At 45.1% G+C, this 18524-nt stretch overlaps 1 protein-coding gene across 3 annotated transcripts in view; it reads left to right on the top strand.

Moving 5' to 3' along the window:
* Positions 1–13380: 13380 nt before the first annotated feature.
* SLC9A1 (solute carrier family 9 member A1) overlaps positions 13381–18524 on the top strand; it is an 82122-nt gene continuing 76978 nt past the window's right edge. For 2 of the 3 annotated variants that reach the window (XM_048500429.1, XM_048500430.1), the window contains exon 1: positions 13381–14554. In XM_048500429.1, coding sequence (XP_048356386.1) covers positions 14188–14554 — 367 coding nt within the window. In that variant the 5' untranslated portion in view covers positions 13381–14187. The remainder of the gene's footprint in view (positions 14555–18524) is intronic. The other variant, XM_048500428.1, reaches the window with a different exon arrangement.

Below are 18524 nucleotides of genomic sequence, written 5' to 3'. Positions count from 1 at the left end.
GGCCAATCTGTGAAAAGGAGGACGTCATAGGGAAGGCGCTTGCGGAGGATTCTGGGAATTGAAGTTTGGAAAGAAAGCAGCTGGAGCTAGGCCAGTGTTGCTGGACAAAAAAAGCGCATTTTCTTATGTCGTGGGAACTGACTTTGTCAGCTTGAACGGGCACAGCATTGCCTTTGGTGTCTCTAATATCTTCAGGTTTTTTTATTGTGAAGCCAAAGTACCATTTGTATTTATGATTACTGAGGTAAAGTAAAAAAAAGGATTGATGCTGAAAAACAAAATGGAAAGATCGTGCTGAAATTATTGTAATGGTTTCTGTAGTGGTATTGGAACTCTGTTTTATTTTGCTGCTGCAAACTAATATTTTGCTGCTACAAACTAATATGTGGAATACTCACAAGTAAACACACACCCTTCAATAATGTTTACTCCTAAGTTAGTGCGTATTGGATTTCACCGAAAGGCTTGACTGTTTATTTTTAAAATGTATATTTCCTCTCTAGAGAACCTGCTGAAGGCAGCTTGCAAACTAAAACATGTTAAGGGCATAAAGCAGCATAGGAATCACTAAAAATATTAGGGCGTTTCCCCCTCAGCATGATCCCCCTTGCCGTGCGCTGCTCTCAGCACGCCAGGGCGTCCCCACGACCCCGCTCTGCGCAGGGTCATCAAAAGGCGCCCTTTGCAAGAGCGCCAGGGATGCCTCGCGCTGAGGGGATGCGACAGCAGCAGCGTCGGAGCGGCTGCGCTGTCGCCGCCCCTCTCGTGGGGAGTGCCGGGGGACCCTGCGCTACTCTCCTCAAGTAGCGCAGGGCTTAAGGTAAGTGGGGAAAGGCCCTTTTAGTAAACTTAAAAAAAACCTATACATGGTACAGAAGTATAGGGAATATTAAAAGAGCTACACAAATGCATTAACTAGAACATAGTCAAATCACTGAAATTAAGAAATAAGAAAGAGACCGAGACTTTGAAGGGCTGGCATGGAGGAACTAGAAAAGACTGTTAAGTGTAGGCTGGAGACCAAGATCAAGATAATTGATTCTATGGTATATTTTATTACTATATATAGATGTGAAAGTTGAACTATGAACAAAACTGACAGGAAGAAATTTGAAATTTGGGCCATTTATACCCATGTGTTCTCTCCCATTGGGCCTTTTTTAGTGCACACATTTCCACCTTTTCAGAACTGCGATTCACCGCATTTTGTTCTCAAAATGTGACTTGTCTCCTTCCTCCCTACCTCCCTCTGACCATGCCAGTCATTCCTCCCACTTGACTATTCACCTGCCCCCTCCCCCTCATTCCCATGCCTTGTTTATTTTCCAAGGTTGGAAAGTTTTGGAAGCTTTCCCTAGTAGTCTCTTTCTTTCTTTCTTTCTTTCTTTCTTTCTTTCTTTCTTTCTTTCTTTCTTTCTTTCTTTCTTTCTTTCTTTCTTTCTTTCTTTCTTTCTTTCTTTCTTTCTTTCTTTCTTTCTTTCAGAAAGAGTCTTTCAATGTCGTATTGGCGGAGAATTTTGCAGACACCATGGACTGTCAGAAAGATTTTTTTAAATGAGCTTTCAATAGGGTTTCCAACCTCCATGTGGGCTTGAAGCTTTCCCAGATTTAAAACTGATCTCCAGACTAGGCAGACCAGTTCTCCTGGAGAAAATGAGTGTTTTGGAGGATTATACCTTGCTGAGGACCCTCCCCTTCCCCAATCGCACACTCCCCAGGTGTTGGGACTCAGCCCAGCATGTCAGAAGATGCCTCAGTCATAGATGGGGAAGAGGGCACAGCTTTGGGCCTAGAGGCCCAGGTAACACAGGCTCAGAGCCTGAACCTCCAAAGTACCTGCAGGATTGGGTCCAGAGGCTCAGGCAGAACTTGCAATGATCCCTGCAGTGGTGGTCCACAGGGTCAGACAGCATGCAGACTGGGAGTAACTGCCAGGACCCTGCTCTGTAACCCCCACAGCTATCTGACACCCAGCTGGGGGAGGACCTGCCAGTCCTCTCACCCCCAGGGTCATTAGAATCCCAGGAGCAGTGCCAAAGGAATCTGTGTTCCAGCTGGCAGGAGCAGTCATACCGCAGCAGGTTGGCAGCAAGGAGTTTTTGCATAAGCCAGGCTAGGGAGGTGTAGCTGTAGGAAGTTAGATATTGGTGGGTGGGACATTTGACACATAAGGCTTTGGGAACCAGGCTGCATTGTGGCATCAATGTTGTGCTTGAACTGCTAAGCCGTTATCAATATTACCCTTGTGTAGTTACTTTGGACTCTTGCTTCAATCTTTTGCTCAGGACCCTTGGTTGTCTTTGTCTGTCTCCAGCAGCACTCTGATCTGATTAAAACAATTGAGCCGGCTGACAACTCCTTCGACTTTGTTTAGTGGGCAACTGGGCTATGACATCAGGTTCTACCCCCCAAATCTCCGGGAATTTCCCAACCTAGAGTTGGCAACCCTAGCTCTAGATTGAATCAAGCCCGAACTCTCCCTGGAAGCTAAAATAACTGAACAGGGTTATCACACTTTGGGAACTTCCTGTTTTTCTACCACTTTCTACTTTTCCTAACATTGTTGACTTTTCCAGGCAGTCTTGTCTTCTCATAATACAAACAAACAGGGTTATCACACTTTGGTTGTATTATGAGAAGACAAGACTGCCTGGAAAAGTCAACCATGTTAGGAAAAGTAGAAAGTGGTAGAAAAACAGGAAGACCTGACATGAGATGGATTGACTCAATAAAGGAATCCATGGCTTTTAGTTTGCAAGACATAAGCAAGGCTGTAAATGATAGGATGCTTTGAAGGTTGTTAATTCACAGGGTCGCTTGAATTGGAAGAATCTTGATGGCATATGACACATGAGTTTTGATGAGATTTTCTCTCAAGTGAATGTGGCAGTTTGATCCTCTGTAGAGAAGTTCTAAAGGGTCTGCAACCTGCGACTCTCCAGATGTTCATGGAGTACAATTCCCATCAGCCCCTGCCACCATGGCCAATTGCTATGGGGCCTATTCACATGCTGCAAAGTCTTTGTATTCTTCTATATGTTCTCTGTTTAAATGTATACACCAGTTGTATGTGCATTTAGAGGTGCAGGAGTCAACTTTATTCTGGTGTGTAGGTTCCAGCGGCTTTTGAGTGATTCATTCCTCATAACAGCTGTTTTTGGAGCAACTGACCTGCTATTTTGCAACAAAATAAAACAGAAGCGTAGTACCTTTTCATAAGGAACATTTAAGGGACTTTATTCCATTTCTACCAAGAAACTATGTTACAGTGATAGAGTGTAATTTGGTGGGGAAAGAGGTGGGCATCTCCTATCACCATGGTGGCGAACCTTTGGCACTCCAGATGTTATGGACTACAATTCCCATCAGCCCCTGCCAGCATGGCCAATTGGCCATGCTGGCAGGGGCTGATGGGAATTGTAGTCCATAACATCTGGAGTGCCAAAGGTTCACCACCACTGTGACCTATCAGGATTGCTGTTGTGTTTGGATTTTTGCACAAGTACAATGGATTGGGCAGGTGTAGGGGTTGAGTTGGTAGCAGTAGCAAGTGGTGCAGGAATGAGAGTGGGGCACAATTGCTGCTGCTATGGCAGGGCCAAACTTTCTTGCCTCCATCTAGAAACAGCATCTGAACTATGTTTTTGCATAATGTGTGAACACAGACATCTTGGTTTAATCTTGGCTTACTCCCAGCACTGTCATCCTCTGGTGAAGGTGATAAAACCGGTATTAGTCAAGACAAACTGGGACTTGAACAGTCGTCTGCAATATGAATGATTGTTTCACTAGTTAACCGTAGTGAAATAGTAGAGTAGATCCAACCATCCTCTCAGGAGACTTCCTCTAAGGAGACTTCCTCCAACTTAAGTGGTTCTTCCTCCAGTAGAACAGCCGCTTAAATTGGAGGAAGACTCCTTACAATGGAGGAAAGCTTCAAATTCTACTTGGTGGAGTGGTATAAGGGAAGGACCCACCCAAGTACTTTTTGTTATTGTTTTAAAAAGTGCCAGTACTCATGTATAAGATTATGCTAATTTCTACCAATTCCTCCCTTCCCCAAACCAGAAGGGGGCGGAACTTGGACTAGACGGGGGTGGAATTGCAAAATCTGCCTGCGGTCCTGCGAGGTCTCTCCCTGCAGGCACTTCCATCCAGTTAGCTTTCCTGCTGGGGGGAGTCTCCAGCCAAGGAGGGCTCCACAGATCTGTCTGCAGATCCACACTAGATTGTCCCTGTGGGTCCATTCTTTCTTTCTCTGTTGAGAGGGGCAGCTCAGTGTATGAGAATCCAGACTGGGGGAGAACTCCCAAAAACGTGCCATTAGTACCAGTGAGTACCCTCATGAACACACACAAAAAAGGCCTGGTTAAAATAGAATGTTATTTTATGCTGTATCAGAAGCAAGTCACAGTCTGATCAGATAGACATTTGAGCCTTTGATTCAAAATGGCTGTCTTTCAGATCTAGAGTTTCCAGCTGCAGACTGGGAAACACCTGGAGATTTTGGGGGTGGAGCCTGGTGAGGGAGGCGTTTGGGGAAGGGAGGGACCTCACCTCAGCCATATAATCCATTCTCAGAACCGGCCATTTTCTCTAAATGAACCAGTCTTGGTTATCTGTAGATTAATTATAATAGTGGGAGATCTCCAGGTGCCGTCCAGGGGTTGGCAGCCCTGCAGTTCCCCAATGTTCTCAAAAGTCTTTCGTACAGATTCACTGTCCTTGCACCCAGCCCATCCTACTAAATTCAGAATTATCTTCTGTCGAAATGGACTGAGGATCACAGCCTGACAGCCCAGTTTTCAAAGTAAGCCACACAGGTGTAATCCCAAGTAAATCAGTAAGAGTGTTGTTTTAACTGCTGGACAAAATGCTCCTTCTGTGTTTTCACTTGTACCTGGCAGAATAAACTGTTTCTTCTCCAGAGGATGGCACTGTCTGCAAAAAGTTTTTTCCCCAGCCACCCCCTTCCTCTTTCTGAGCAGTTTTCTTTTACTTGGTTTGCAAAATAAAAAGACATCAAAAACTGAGTCTGACCCAGGAGGAAAGTAGAATCAAGTCCAGATCACCCCTCAGTGGGTGGCTAGGTGGGCGGGCGCTACCATAGTGCTTTGGAGGGAAAAAGAAAGCTTCCCTTTGGGGAATTCTGCCTCCCCCCCTTACTTCAGATGGAGACCGCAGTGCTGACCTTGCTCCCCACTTGCTGAGGGCCTGAGTCAGAACTTGGACCAGAGGGGGGTGGAATTGCAGAGTCGACCTGAATCTGCCCAAGGTCTTGTTACCGCCAGGAAAATGAACAAAATATTTTCCTGAAGTCAGGTTGCCTGGCTACACTGGCTCCATGCCCGGACATGGAGACTTGTGTGGTTCAGAAGCCTCCATAAGGTTCACAAAGAATGTATATGTATGTTTGTGCCAATGCTATATGGTTTCCCTTATGTTTGTGTCATTCTAGGATGTAACAAAAGCCCCTCTTAGTTGAGTTTATGCCTGCAGTTTAGGATTTTAGTTTAATAAGGTTCTTCAGTTAGGTTAAGGTTCTATTAGTTTTAAGCAAGCCCTGCCAATAGGTTATGTAAAGTCTTGCCTATAAGTATATGTGTTTATCCTTTAAGGTTTTTCTTAGGTTTAAGTTTAGAAATGTTATTTTTGAAATTTGTGTCTGATGGCCAAAGCAGTAGCCAGAAAGGTTGATATTAAGGGACAAGAACGCTGGCTCTGGAATGCAGCTTAGACCAACGCCCAGCCAACTCTTTGATAAGGACAACGGCCCTCTTTGGATTTACAAATCGAATCTGTGGCCAGCACCCAAAGTTCCCCCAGCCGTTGGGAGACGTGCAGAGACCACAATTGGACAGTTTGAACTTTCCTTTGTTGCAACAATGCGAGGCGGGAGCCTCGGGGAATAACAGCCATCTGATAGATAGAGAGGATTAGCAGGGTGCGGTAGCAAGCCCACCTGGATTTTGTTAATGGACTGTTATTGGCTCTCCTTCGGCACCATTGTGAGATCTCACGGGAAGACGCCTGACAGCGAGATCTTGTAAACACTTTCAGAAGTTGTAAATGTATCTTGTTCGCGTGTTGTTTGTTTTAATTGGTGTTTGGGTGAGGGACTTGCCCCCTCCCCGCCTAGACCCCTGCCCCTTCTGCCCCTTTTGAAGTTGGTAAATAAAAGTCCTTGCACTGCGTTGCAAGGCGCGATTCCCTCCTGACCGAGCTGTGACCACCATCTGCAATAAAATCCTTTTCCTTGAAGAACATCGGCTTCCTGTGCCTCATTAAGTTGCTGAGCTGAAATCACTTATTGTTACCTGGCAAACAGCGGTAACAGTCTCTCCCTGCAGGCACTTCCATCCAGCTAGCTTTCCTGCTGGGCGGAGTCTTCAGCCCAGGAGGGCTCCGCTGGGCCAGGATCTGTGTCCCACAGCCCTTTCCAAGTGGGAAGGTTTTTCCCAGAGGGAAGCATTGCAAGGAACGACAGACTCACCATTGGAAACAAGGGAGACGCTTGAAGGCCCAGTGGGAGCCAAGAATGGGAGCCAAGAATGCCAGTTAAGTTCTATTGCATGATGGGCTCTATTGAGATACATTACTAAATAAAAAAAGTTGCAGTGAAAATGCAGAATGGATTTTCCTTTGAAGTCTCTGGGACCAGATAGATGGCTGTGGGACTGGAAGAAAGATCCCAGTGGGGAATGACATCCTAGAAGTAGCTGTCAAAAATAGTTGTTGTAACTCAACTTGCAAGTGTCCCACTTAGCAGGACAGACTTCTTAACTAGCGCCCTGTGGGGCTGGAAACTTACTTGGTTTTGCAGCTGGGAGCTCATCAGAGAGATTGGTGGTGGCTCATTATGCTGGACAGTGAGAATTCACCACTCCCAGCGCCAGTATTATTTTGGCAATTATTCATGAAAATTACCTCCTTTAATGGATACCTATCCTATAGTGACAGCATACGCAGGTTTACTCAGATGTAAGACTCTATTCAGTTGGGCTTACCTACTGTTAAGTGTGCGTAGGATTGCAGTATTAATGGCCTACTCTAGGAGCCAGTTTTTTTTACTACCAGTGTCTAGTGGGGACTGACTATTGACAAGCCTACACCTTTTCCCACAAAACAATCACAGGGGATGGTATGACTTAATCCACCACATTTCCTGGACCTTCTTTGTGGTGGAATGCTCTGCCAGGTCTGAGGGCCTTCCTGCCTCACTTCTGATTCTCTTACCATTAAAGAAACTTATTTAAGTACTGGCTTAGTCAAAACCATTATTCTCTGCCCTGTGGTAGAACTGTGGTAAAAGAACGTTCCTATTGCCTCGGATGGCTGTCAGCATATGTATTTTTCTACAGTTGTGCATGCCATTTTCTTCCCCATGGCAGCACAGAGCCTATGGAATAGGAAAGAAAATGGTGGGCACAACTGTAGAAAAATTAAAGTTGTGCTGATAACCATCAGAGGCAATAGAAATGTTTTTTCATCAAAGTTCTATATCTAGCAGTGCAGAGAATAATGGCTTTGATGAAGGTGGCATTAAGATTCTTTACAGGTAAAAGAGAATCCGGATGTCTTTTCTCATGGTGAAGCATGCATATTTAATTTCTGCCAAAGAATGCACAACCACACTTCGTTCTTTTAGTGGAAACAGGTATATCTTAGGGATAGATTGGTGTATATATCTATGTAAATCAATATGTCATAAGGCTATTAGGTATATGAAGGTGAAAATGATTGAAAAGTACTTTGCACACCAGATGTGCTATCTGAAAGCTATATGATTAATGACTATTTAAAATGACCAGAAGCAGCTGAAAATTCCAAAGTTCACAAATTAACATATAATTAATTGGTTGCAAGTGTGATTAAGGCTTGTCAGTATGTCACAAATGTCAGTATGGTAGTCAGCACAAGTAGAAAAATGCCCACAGAAAAAAGCCCAGTCATGAATGCCCACACGGAAAATTGCCCACATGATTTTGAGGAGGCTTGTATGACTGCAGTGAGGATTCCCTTTCCACACACTAAGGTCCAAGGGTGTTATTTTCATCTGTGTCAGAGTCTCATCAGGAAAATAATTTTTTTTGCCTTGAAGATGGAGTATAAAACTAGTATCATATTACACTGAATCCTCTTGCTGCATTAGCTTTGGACCCAATCGAAGATGTGAGAAGTGTTTTGGATAAGCTTGTGACCACATTTCCAGATGAAGACAGCTGTAATGTACTTCTTTTCTACATATATTGAGGTTGCAGCTGGTAGAGATCCTCAGTTTCCTATAAGGATAAGGAATAATCATGATGCGGCCCTGGAACAGTTGCTAAAAACTACAAACTGTTGTGGGGGATTTCACAATGCTTTTATGGACCCATCCAGGAAAGGGGGGAGCACATCTACTGCTGGGAGCAGTGTGGGCCATGCCAGCGGATTGGCCCTCCCTGGGGCAGTTGCACCAGTAGAGGGGTAGATCCACTGGCAGGCAGCTGCTGCAATCCTTCACAATGGCGTATCTAAGTTGGGACAGAGGAGGAGACCACCCAGGTGCCTCTTTTAAATGTAATGTGGGGGTGCATTGGCCGGGACACTTCGGCTGCTTGCCAGCCGCTTCTGCCATCTGCCACCGCTTCTGCTGGCCCGCTGCCACTCACACACTGCTTCTACTCCCCCCACTGCTCTGCCACTACCTGCTTCTTCTGCCACCCACCCACCACTTCTGCCACCTGCCTGACGCCTGCCTGCTGCTTCTGCCATTCCCACCATTTGCCTGCCACTTCCGATGCCCTCCTGCTGCTTCTGCCACCTCCATCGCTCATCCACCACTTCTTCTGCCCCGCCACTTGCCCATTGGTGCCACCCTGCTGCTCACCCAATGCTTCTTACGCTTGCTTGCATGCTGCTTCTGCCATCCCCATTGCTCCAAAGCTTCTGCTGCCCCTGCCTCTCACCTGCTGCTTCTGCCACCCACTTGCCCCTTCTGCTGCCCACCCTGTCCACCACTTCTGCTGCCCCCTGCCCCCTGCTGCTTCCCTACCACTTCTGCTACCCACCTGATGCTCACTTGATGGCTGCTTCTGTCACACACCCCAACCACTCACCTGACAGTTATGCTGCCTGCTGGCTGCTTCTGCCCCTCCCTCCCTCCCTCCCTCCCTCCCTCCCTCCCTCCCTCCCTCCCTCCTCACCCAACACTTTTGCTGCTTGCTCACCTGCCGCTTCTGAGCCTATGCTGTCCCCTGCCACTCACCCACCACTTCTGCCGTAATTTTAAAGCTGTTGGAGTGGGTGCAGCTGTGTGGGATATAAGTGGAAGATAAACTTAATTACATAAGGAGACTGGCTAATTTGCAATAAAGAATTGCATTTCTTCATGTGTGTAATAGTGATTGTTACAACTTGTCAGTTTTTGTTTTGATGCAATTCAGCTCTGTTCTCTCATTATGTGTACATTTTTTTCAGTAGTAAATAATTGTTGTTTTGATTATTAGGGTTAGGTAATTGTTTTAGAGTTAGATGGTCCTTAGTCATGGCCACTGGGTCTTTTGCTTATATATATTTTTAATTATATCATTTTTTAAAATTCTTTCTATTATTTTAATTATATATTTCCATGTGGGCATTTTTCCTCTGGTCATTTATGACCATGGGCATTTTTTTTCCTGTGAGCTTTTTTTCATGGAAGTGGTGGTCAGATCTGGGACACTTCAGTTTGAATCCCCTCTCTGCCCTGAAAACTTGCAGGGTAATCTTGGGCCAGTTATATATCTCAGCCTAATCCACTTACAGAGTTATTGTGAAGGTAAAATGGAGGCAAATTGAATGATATCAGCTACTTTGGGTTTCCATTGGAAAGAAATGTGGGGTATAAATGAAATAAATAAATGTACTGTCGAAGGCTTTCACGTCCGGATTAACTGGTTCTGGTAGATTTTCCGGGCTGTGTAGCTGTGGTCTGGTGGATCTTGTTCCGTTTTGCCTGCATCTGTGCTGGCATCTTCAGAGGTGTATTACAGAGAAAAGTGTGTTTCACACAGTGCCAGCCACAGATGCAAGCGAAACGTTGGGAACAAGATCCACCAGACCACGGCCACACAGTCTGGAACACCCACCAGAACCATAAATAAATAAAAACAAATGTAATATACATAAATTAAAAGCAAATGTAATATACACCAAATTCTTTAACAGCAATGAAAGCCCAGCTTCACAACTGAAACAGACATACCAGTGAATTGAATACTGGTTCAGTTATCAGTGTTACAGTATCTCCTATATTTCTGGTGAAATGTCTTCCATGCTTCATTTCTGACTCAATTTGATAGCAGTTTCAGCTATCCATGTTCTTTATACAGCGTATAGTTTTACAAAGCTCTTTCGTGTCCCTCTTCACACATTGTTAACCCCAAACTCTTTAGATCTTTCTTTGTAGGGAAGGTGTAGCAAACCGTTAATCAGTTTTAGTTGCCCTTTCCTGTGGAGTGATCCGGGAAGTTAATCACTTAAGTAAGCCAATATGAGAACAGCTAAGCAGAACTTCCATGGGGCTCAAACTGGCTTACGTGGTTTCCTCTTGTGCTCTGCATGAGGTTAATTGTAAGAGCATCAGGTCTAAGTTGGGGGTTTTATTACTTGTCTGTAGAGGGTTTGCAGGGTGACCACAATGTCTGAGTGTTTCACCCATGTATAAATAATTTAATGGCTGTGAAAGATGATGTCTGAGTGTTTCCCCCATGTATATCATTTCATGGCTGTGAGAGACTGACAATTTTTGGAAGATAAAAAAGAACTGGGAAAATTGGTGCTTCTAATCAATGAACAGCAAGACATTAAATCAAACAAATAAATAAAAATTAATTGATTTGGTACAGAAATGACTCCAGATGTATTTAACAGAAACACACGAATGTGTTTTCTAATTTGAACTTTGTCTCCTGCCATTTTTTAACAATGCATTGAATAAGAGCACTGGGAGTAAGTAAATGAATCTGAGTGGACCTTCTTAGGACGGCTCCTGTAGTGTATGGCTGTTACTAATCACAATTGAATGTGTGTGTTTAAACTGTTCTGGGACAGAATAATCAGTCTATAAATGGAAATAAAATTGAAATGCAGTATTGTTGTGAGACTGTGGAATCCTATTCACACTCACTTGAGAGTGGGACCTTTTTGAGCAATTGTGCCTAGACTTGCATAGTGAGACTGCAGTCCCGTGCACATTTGCATGAGATTACGCCCCATGGACTAGTGAGACTCGATGGTGGCAGAAAGAGCTAAAAAGTCATAGCAAACTAATGGTGACTTGGTAGGGTTTTCAAGGCAAGTAGCATTCAGAGATGGTTTGGTATTGCCTGCCTCTGCATAACAACTTTGGGTTTCCTTGGTCCTCTATCAAAATACTAACCGGGGCAACCCTGCTTAGCTTCTGAGATGTGACGAGATTGGGCTAGCCTGAACCATCCAGGTCAGGGAAGCAGAATCACTTCTGAGTAAAACAGCACTGCAATACCCTAACAATCTTTACTGGGAAGTAACTATGCAATCCTAAGCAAGTTGACTTACTTCCTGGTAAACTGGTACTTTGTCACGTAAACATGTGCTGAGCCTGAAGCCGACATCCACAGCGCATAAGGGGAAGATGTGGGTTTAGTGCCTCTACTATTGTTGTGTAATTAATGAAACATTCTGCCTTTGTGGAAGTAGGGTGAGATAAACTTGGTGAAAGAGGATGGCACACATGAGCCAGAGAAATCACATTAGCAAATGTGCAGTGGGCACAGGAGCCTCATTCTTTTTTGTAGCTGCGGCATTATGGGAGTTGCTGTAACACAGTGGCAAAGAATCCATAGAGGTCTATTATTTTTTTCCTACATTTTAAAAACAAATCTGGCTTTTCTCACACTAGCTTAGAACAGGGCATGCGGTTCTCCTCTCCTCCATTTAATTTCACAGCAACTGCTTGATGTCATGGGCCCAGTTCAAATATTATCCCTACCACAAACTTAGCAGGGCAAAACCGCTGCCCCTTAGCCCTCCCCAATGCAGACTGTATTCCTGCTCAACCCTCAGGCACTGTTTTAAGCACAGTAAGAAAGGCAGTCTTGGGGTAACAGCGGATAAGATTCTTAAGAGTATAAGATTCTTAAGCATATAAGATCCTTACGTTTTTCTTAAGATTTTTGTTGTGCGATGTTTTAGTAATGTGCAGGCTGGTGGGTGCCTAATTTATATTCCCTCAAGCTCCTTGTAATCCATAGTACAGTGATGCTCAAGAGGCACATATGGCTATTTGGCATGCTCCCTGAAGTTCTTTTGAGTGCTGTTCCCCGGGGCACCTGCCTCACGTTCTAGGCAAGTGGGTAATCCTTTTAGAAATTGAAAAAAAATCATTATTACTTAAGGCAAGGCAAAAGTAACAGTTTCATAAAACACAACATAATTTGTCAATTTACAATTGCATCCAGGATGTGGAAATGCAGGGGGGTTGCAGATTAGGTAGCTAAATGAGGTGGTGGGATGGGATCGTACGTACCCCTATTGAATGCTAACTCATAAAACAAAACTCCCAAGCAGCGCAACAAGGTGTCTGCACATGCTCAGAAGTACTCTGGTAATTGAAAAGGTTTATTTCAATGTTAGTGTGTGTTTGGGGTGATGCACACAGCATACAGTAGTTATGTGGCTGTTTTGGTTGATGGGGTTTGCAAATGTGACTCTCCACTTCCTGCAGATTGAGTTCTGCTGCTGTAATAAATAAATCCACCTCTTTCAACCTAAACTTCTTTACAGGGTTGCTGAAGGTTACAATGCAGAATTATAAATGCTGTCTCAAGTTCCTTGAAGTGAAAGATAAAATAGACAAAAATGTGGCACCGAGGAGGAAAGATTGAGGCACAGAAGAAGAAGAGTTTGGATTCATATCCTAGTTTTCTCTACTCTAAGGAGTCTCAAAGTAGCTTACAAACGCCTTCCCTTCCTTTTCCCCCAACAGTCACCTTGTGGGGTAGGTGGGGCTGAAAGAGTTCGGAGAGAACTGTGATTGGGCCAAGGTCACCCAGGAGGCTTCATGTGGAGGAGTGGAAATCAAACCCAGTTCACTAGATCAGCCTCCTCCACTCTCAACCACTACACCAGGCTGGCTCTTTACCCCACAGCCTCGTGGAGGAATTTGTGGTATAAGAGCGTCTGAATTGAGCCACCTCCCTCCACCTAACCTACTTCGTAAGGGTGTTGTGAGGCGCTCACATGGGAGGAAGGAACCCGGGCGCAGCTTTTTGAAAGAGGGCGGGACAAAACGGCCTCGTCACCGAGGGGGCGGGAACTGTGGCGTCTCGACCTACTCCAAGGTCCCGTCGTTTCGGGAATAACCCATCAGACGCGGCGGGGCAGCTGTGGTGCTTCTCCCAGCCGGTGGAGGCTGCTCGGCTTGGCGGGGCGCCGCTTCCTGCTCCGTCTCCTGCCTTCGCCTCTTGCAGCGCGTCCTTGGCACGACGGCGGTGACCGAGCCAGCTGCAAGACCCGGCAGGGAAGCGGCACAGTGAGCCCCAGAAGAGGAGGAGGAGGAGGAGAGGGGTTGGGTTGGGCAGAGCCAGGCGGAGCTGTCGAGCTGCATTGCACGAAGAGCCGGAACCAGGCTGGCTTCCTCCTCCAGGGACGAACCAAACCTGCCGTACCCCAGAAGAGGCCGGCCTAGCCGCCACCGCCTCCCTCCCTCCCGCCCGCCCGCCCGGCTCCTTCTCCAGCGGCGGCCTCTCCAAGGAGCGCTTTTCTGCTGCCTGAGCTTCCCCGGGGCGGCTGCGGCAGCTGTGGCGGTCTCCTTCTTGCCCTTGGTCCGGGCATCCTCTCCTTTCTCCCCTCCGAGCGTCTCCGAGACTCTTCGGTGCACTCATCCCAACTGCCGGGCGCCTTTCCCAGATAATTTGGGTAACTCTTTCTTTCAAACAGGGGGGGACAACCCCTGCAGGCAGCGGGTTCTCTCTTTTTGCCGCTTGCCCTCTCTTTGGCGAGGGACTGAAATCTCCGGCCAGACCTCTTGCTTGACAAGGTTTTCAAAACTGCCTTCTTCTTCTGTTTTTGGCAAGAGGGAGTTTTGTGGCCTTGCCTCTTTGCTTTCCTCCATGCTCTGAAGTTATTGTTTTTTTAAAAGCTCATCCGAGCTGCTGGGGTTTGTTACAGGTCAGGTGAAGCATGCAGGTGAAGGGCTTCGGGATGCTGGGTTCCCTCCACGCGTTGCCCTTCCTGGTTGGCATGGCTGCCCTCCTTGGGCTCTTACCGGTGCTTCACAGCCATGGATTGGAACCTCAGTACATGATGGCAACTCCGCCATCTCAGATCTACCCCAAAGTTGTGCATGGGGCCGTGGAGGAGGAGATCACTTCTTCGCCACCCATCTCTCAAGACAGTCATCCCGGGACTAAACATCCCACCAATAACTCCTTCCCAGGACATGGCAAAAAGCGAAAGATTTTTCCTGTCCTGGATTTTAACTACAACCACGTGCGGAAACCCTTTGAGATTGCACTGTGGATCCTGCTGGCGTGCCTCATGAAACTGGGTATGTAGCCTGTGTTTGGCCCCTGGGGTTGTGGATAGGAGTGGGGGATGCTGTGGTTAGCCGACTGAGTGTTTGGAAATATCCCATGGATCGCTGTACACCCACTAGGTTTTTCTGAGATGGTGCTGGGACTTTTGGACATCTTGAAACCGGGGGTTCAAAGAACAATGTCTGTCTGGAAGAGATATGCTTGGCAAAGGGTGTACGGCTTTGAGATGTTCCCCTGAGGTGCTAGATGCCTTGAAGTCTGGTGCTCCCTTTAAAAACTAACAAAGATTTTATTCCAGCTAGTTCAGCAAAACTAGTGAACAGTCTCTGTACTTTCTTGATTTGATTTTAATTACATTGCACCCTGTACTTCATGGAGCATTAACCCTGCCTTTTTCATATTTCCAGTATAAAATATAAGCTTAGGAAGGATTTCCTGAAAACAGCTGACAAAGAGGGTTGTAGGAAACCAAAGCTTTATGCTAGAATAAAATGTTTTGGGTCTTTAAGATGCCCCCAAGACAAGAGAAGTTCTTGATCAATTTTCCTGATTCAAGCTAACACAGCTATTTCTCTGGAGTGTTTGCTAGAGAATGAAACCATGCTGATAATAATGCCATTGACTTATTAACTTCACATACAAAAAATGTATATGCTGCCTGACCAGAACTGGCATCAGATGACTAATATTAAAAATTAGAACCACTGAGAAATAAGGAAAAGGACCCCTGTTTAGCTTCGGTTCAGACCTTTCTGTTTCTACATATCTAGCCATTTGTCCTTAATGATCACACAAGAAAAAAAGTTCAGGTGACATTTGATATGATATTTATTTGGAGCACAGGTGTGCTGAAAACAGGGAGATGACTGCAGGCTTACTGGGTCTCTGAAGGATTTGAATTGTTAGCCATCTTCACATACAAACCTTCACCTTGAATAGTCTCTTTAGAGACTTGTTTCTGCCATGAAAGCAGCATAAGTTGACCTGTTCATTTATCATGTCCTCCAGATCAACGTTGAAGTGTTTTTATATGAACTTATATGCATTGGTTTCATTCGTTTATATCGTGCTTTTCACTTCAGTGAGGACATAGAACTGCTTAGACTGAACATTGTTTGCCTTGCCTTCATTTTCTTACAGCATCACTGAGAGGTAGGATAGGCCAAGAGTATGTGACTGTCCCATCATCACCTCGTGAGCTTCCATGATAGGAGTGGGGGATTCAGACCGAAGGGTCTCAAGATCCTGGTCTGGCATGCTGTCCATTATGCCATACTTCTCAATTCTGTATGTCAGAGTCCATGGAGAGAACAGCGCAGCTGTGGAGATCTGCTCCCAGTGTGTACCGGGTGGTTCATCCTAGGCTTCCTCTGTATTCCTGCACATGTGGAGAAACTGGGTGGTGTAAACAGGCTTCTGGTCTCCTTGATTCCTGCCTGTAAAATAACTATAAAACTTAATGTGGCAAGATTTTTGAAACATATTTGAAAACTTCAGATGGAAGATACTCTAGCAAAGTCAGGATACTGTTACTTCTGTCCCCACCCCCTTTAAAAATGGATTTCTTCTAAAGTCAGCTTTTTTATTTCTGGCACAAAGGGTTACACCAAATAAAGAATTGATGGACAGGAGTCTGTTGTAAGTAGGTGGTGGTATGACATGTCAGTATAATGGAGGAGAATTTTTGAAGCTTTTCGGTGGGGTGGTTGTATTTTCACACAACCTTAGTCTGTGCCTTGAATGTCAAAGGTGGGTGCCTGAATCTAGGCAGGGACGTCAAACTGACAATCTGCTAATGGGTGGTAGTAATGTTTACTCTTCAGTGCATAATTTTTTTTTGTCTCTTCTGGGGGCGTGATAGAGAAGTGATGGGGAAAAATTAGCCTCCTTTGTGCTCTTCCTCTTTACAAAATGCAGAATTTCCACTCCGTGGGAGTTACACAGCTACATCAACAAACCTGGTACCATGGCCAGCAGGAGCACGTGGGAATGGGTTGTTCTGATATAAACTCTGATTGCTGAAGGAAGAGTCTGGGCTTTGCGGTCAGTGTGCAGAGTGCCTGCATTTGAAAATCCAAAGAGTTTCTAATAGAAACTCCACTGCTGATCTATAACTCCTGGTGTTCCCTTCCAGAAGGGATTCCCAAGAAAACTAGAAAAGCTCCTGGTGGGCCACTGTGTCAAAAGGGCTGTTGGTGGCTAAGGGTAAGCTAAGCCAAGGTACCCCTGTGGTTCTAGCAGCACTTGAAAGGTCTGCTGAACCTGGATCATATGATGGCACAGTTGCTGTGGCCCAGGTCTGAGCCAAGTGGACCATAAGGCCATGCCAGAACCACTGGGTCTGCTTGCACCAGGGTTTTTTTAAATGTCCCAATCTTGTATTCAAACATTTGTTTCTGAACAATATTAAAGGCACCCACCCCCCAAAATAAATCTAGGTTACCTTTTTCTGTAAGTATACATTTTTCTTCTGTATGTTCTAGTTCTTCTCTGCAACTGAACTCTTCTTGAAAAGTTGTTATCGTTTTTCTTAAGGTATTGTGGAGATACCTGCTTTGGACTAGCAACTGATGATTGGCTGTTGTTCGTTTTTTGGGCTGTGTGGCCATGGTCAGCCAGTTGCAGCTCTTGTTGTTTCACCTGCATCTGTCGCTGGCAGCTAAAGAGGCCTGTCAAGGTAAGATGTGTTACTTGCCTCTGAAGATGCCAGCCATGGATGCAGGCAAAACAGTAAGAGCTATAGCTGCAAGATCATGGCAACAGAGCCTGAAAAACCCACAACAGCCAATTAACTCCAGCTGTGAAAGCCTTCAACAATACAAATGAATGACTGCCAAAGTTTATGCAGGAAATACAAAGGTATTCCCTTGCGATGTAGCCATTCAGAAATGGAAGGAAGCTGAGGAAGGAGATGACATTAAAAAGTGGCAATCACAGGAGAAGTCTCTTCCATATATTTGTGGGGATGATATGATCCTAATTCACTGAGCATGCCAACAGCCTTGCTGATGTACAAGCATTCATGTTTTCTGTTTAGTAGACACATCACAAAATTGTAACTTGAGGGCTGAAAAATGATTATATATATAGGATATGGCTAATTTTACTGATTGCAACAAAGTAAACCTGCTGCAAGAGAGAGGTAGAAAATTCAAACCACACAGCGAATAGGGATGAGGTTAGTCTATTACCCAATTAATTGATTAGCAAAATTAACCAGGCCATTCTTGAAATGTATGAATGTGTACTTGCTGGTGAGAGAACCTTCCAGAGAGATCAAGTCAGGAGATATGAGTCACCCTTAGGACCACAGCCTTAGCTCCCCACGCATACAAAGAGAAAGAGCTGTCTTCTGCAACACCATCAGCACAAGGGATGGAGTCGGGGCTTTTTGCTTGTTGCAATTACTTTGATATTGAGAAAGAAACAGCATCAACTTCTGTGAACTGACTCAGATAAGTGTAAACTCCTGCAAAATTCTGCTGGGCTTGTGTCTGGCATCTGGTGCCTTTGGGGGATGTGTTTGTTCTCTCCCCCCCAGCCCCCACATTAGGTTTTCTGACTAGAACACCCCTGAGTAACTGTGGCATCAAAAGTACAATTGCACCCTTCTCAACCTGTTGATTTCAGTGGAATAAAAAGGGTGAAAATTGACAGTTTCTTACAAGTGCCTTTAAAGATTTGAGCTTGCCTCACATTTTATCACCGAAGCTGTAATATTGGAGATGTTATTCCTGGATTAAAGCAATCATCTTCTTTAGGAGATTCTGTAAATACTTTCAAGCTGTGTCCTTTGTGCTCCATTTTACATTACAAGTTGGGTTGCAAACTATAATTTTTGCCGGGAAAGGGGAACGAGATGTTGCTCATGAGTAGCATAAAGCATGTGAGAGTTCCCTGAGCTCTTTGAGGACATGCATCTGCTGAATGTGTGAGAGTGGCCTATGAAAAATATGGGTTAACTAAGGACAGAGATACACA

This window comes from Sphaerodactylus townsendi, linkage group LG06 (genome assembly GCF_021028975.2).
Source record: "Sphaerodactylus townsendi isolate TG3544 linkage group LG06, MPM_Stown_v2.3, whole genome shotgun sequence".
NCBI classification, from domain to species: Eukaryota; Metazoa; Chordata; class Lepidosauria; order Squamata; family Sphaerodactylidae; genus Sphaerodactylus; species Sphaerodactylus townsendi.
This window is presented reverse-complemented; position numbering and strand designations above follow the sequence as displayed.